The 1907-nt window shown below is 34.6% G+C and overlaps 1 protein-coding gene across 1 annotated transcript in view; it reads right to left on the bottom strand.

The window, feature by feature from the left end:
• Positions 1-1830, bottom strand: part of LOC110459881 — a 4676-nt gene extending 2846 nt beyond the window's left edge. Inside the window, exons 1-2 of the mRNA XM_021512349.1 lie at positions 1819-1830; positions 720-950 (exon numbers count right to left, since the gene is read on the bottom strand). Of these exons, the coding sequence (XP_021368024.1) occupies positions 720-950; positions 1819-1830 (243 nt within the window). The remainder of the gene's footprint in view (positions 1-719; positions 951-1818) is intronic.
• Positions 1831-1907: the final 77 nt, after the last annotated feature.

The raw sequence follows: 1907 nt of genomic DNA, 5'->3' as shown, positions 1-1907 counted from the left end.
AAGTTTCTCGGTATACAGTAAATGGTGTGAAATGTATTGAATCACGATACAGCAGATGTTTATCAAACAACAAACACATGTTAGTTAAAAGTGGATAGTATCTAAATATATCTACATTTACTCTGCATCCTTCCATTGCAATGCATTGAGAAGGCAAATGTTGACTACCAAAACATCTTCTATTGTAACGTCGTCACTCTCTATTGTGACGGCTGTAATTTCATTGTTGTCAAGACTTAATTTGCTGTTCGAAATGAATAAATAAAGTATAACAACTCTATCAAAACATAAATATCAAATTAATAATGAATATTTAAGTATATGTCGTTATGGTCCTATAACACTCATCTGTATTGCTGACAAACTTACATAAATCCCTACGGTGCGTTTTAAGTTTGGTTTTTGGTTTGTTTGTGTTTTGTGTCCGTTTAACAGCTATGGTAATTTAAGGACGTGCCATACTTTGGTGGTGGAGGGAAACCGAAGTTCCCTGAGAACAACCACCGACCTACGTACGGTCAGAGTTATTTACACTTGGCCACCACGGCCCCCATTATTATGTTGGTCATCAATAGCAATGTGTGTTATACGACCATCACAAAATTTGCTAATACATTCATTGCTTAAATGATTTTTTGTTAATTGATAGTATGGTATACAGAACATTGATATTTATCTAAAACAAAGTGTACCGTTTTGGGTACAGTGGCGTTACTTACCAGAACAAGCAAGGTTTTGATTTTACAGCAAGCTCCAACCAGTCCCAGTACAGCTATGAAGAGTATCGACGCGCCAACGATGATAAAGATGATTGGGAGGTTGTTAGCGATGTTTGACAGATTGATGCCATTGAAGGATATCTTGTCCAGCAAGGGTTCAATGTTGCCACTCAGGAAGTCAATATTTGTCAGCATAACTATTCCTGGGACCATGACGGCTAGACCAAGCACCTACAGCCAGGTATGAAACAGATGAGAATAAAATATATGACGCACCATATAATTATGTCAACATTTCTAACATGATCCAGCTAGATGAAACAGAAATGTTAAAAAAAAAATTACGTCAGATACTATTTAATTTGATAATGATACTCATAACGAATTACTGATAAAAGAAAATTAATTATGTTTCCTGATTGGACTCGAAAGATCAATACTTGTAATTAGGTTTATCTTGATAAACTTACTTGAAATATTAGCAATGGTAACTTGATTAAGTTTATTAAGTGTACCCGAATTATCAATACAACTGAGTAGATTGAGTTTCTTAACAGTACTTGTAACATTAATACAAGGAGGGAGATCTGGTTTTCCTAGTGCACTCGGTTACTTATATCTGTAAGTGGGTTGAGTTAATTAATAATTATGACCATTAACGAGAATGAGCTTCATAAATGTACTCGAAGCCGTAAGAACAGTAACTTAATTGAGTTTCTTGACCAAACATTAATACAAGTATGTAGATTGGATTTCACAAGTGTACTCAGTCATTAATACATGTAAGTGAGCTACGTTTCGTAAGTGTACTCCTCACATTATACCTGTTAACTTGATTGGGCTTCGTAAGTGTACTCGAATCTCTAGATTGAACTTCGTACATGTAAGTGTTATCTAATCATTAATACATGCAAGTAGCTATGAAATTAGAGTGAGCTTCATACGTTTACTTGAATTATAAATACGTGTAAATTGACAGAGTTCCTTAAGTGAACACAAATCATGTATACAGGGAATCGGTTGAGTATATGTGCAATCCTGTCTATATCACATGCTAAGTGCACTATATTACATGCCAAGTGCACTAAAGAACACTCACCGTGACATTCATTTTTGACATTAAGTTCCATTCAATTTCACTTCTGAACACAGCTCTTTAATACAACTTACCATAAATATAATGTTCAA

This window comes from Mizuhopecten yessoensis, unplaced genomic scaffold (assembly GCF_002113885.1).
Source record: "Mizuhopecten yessoensis strain PY_sf001 unplaced genomic scaffold, ASM211388v2 scaffold10253, whole genome shotgun sequence".
NCBI lineage: Eukaryota > Metazoa > Mollusca > Bivalvia > Pectinida > Pectinidae > Mizuhopecten > Mizuhopecten yessoensis.
This window is presented reverse-complemented; position numbering and strand designations above follow the sequence as displayed.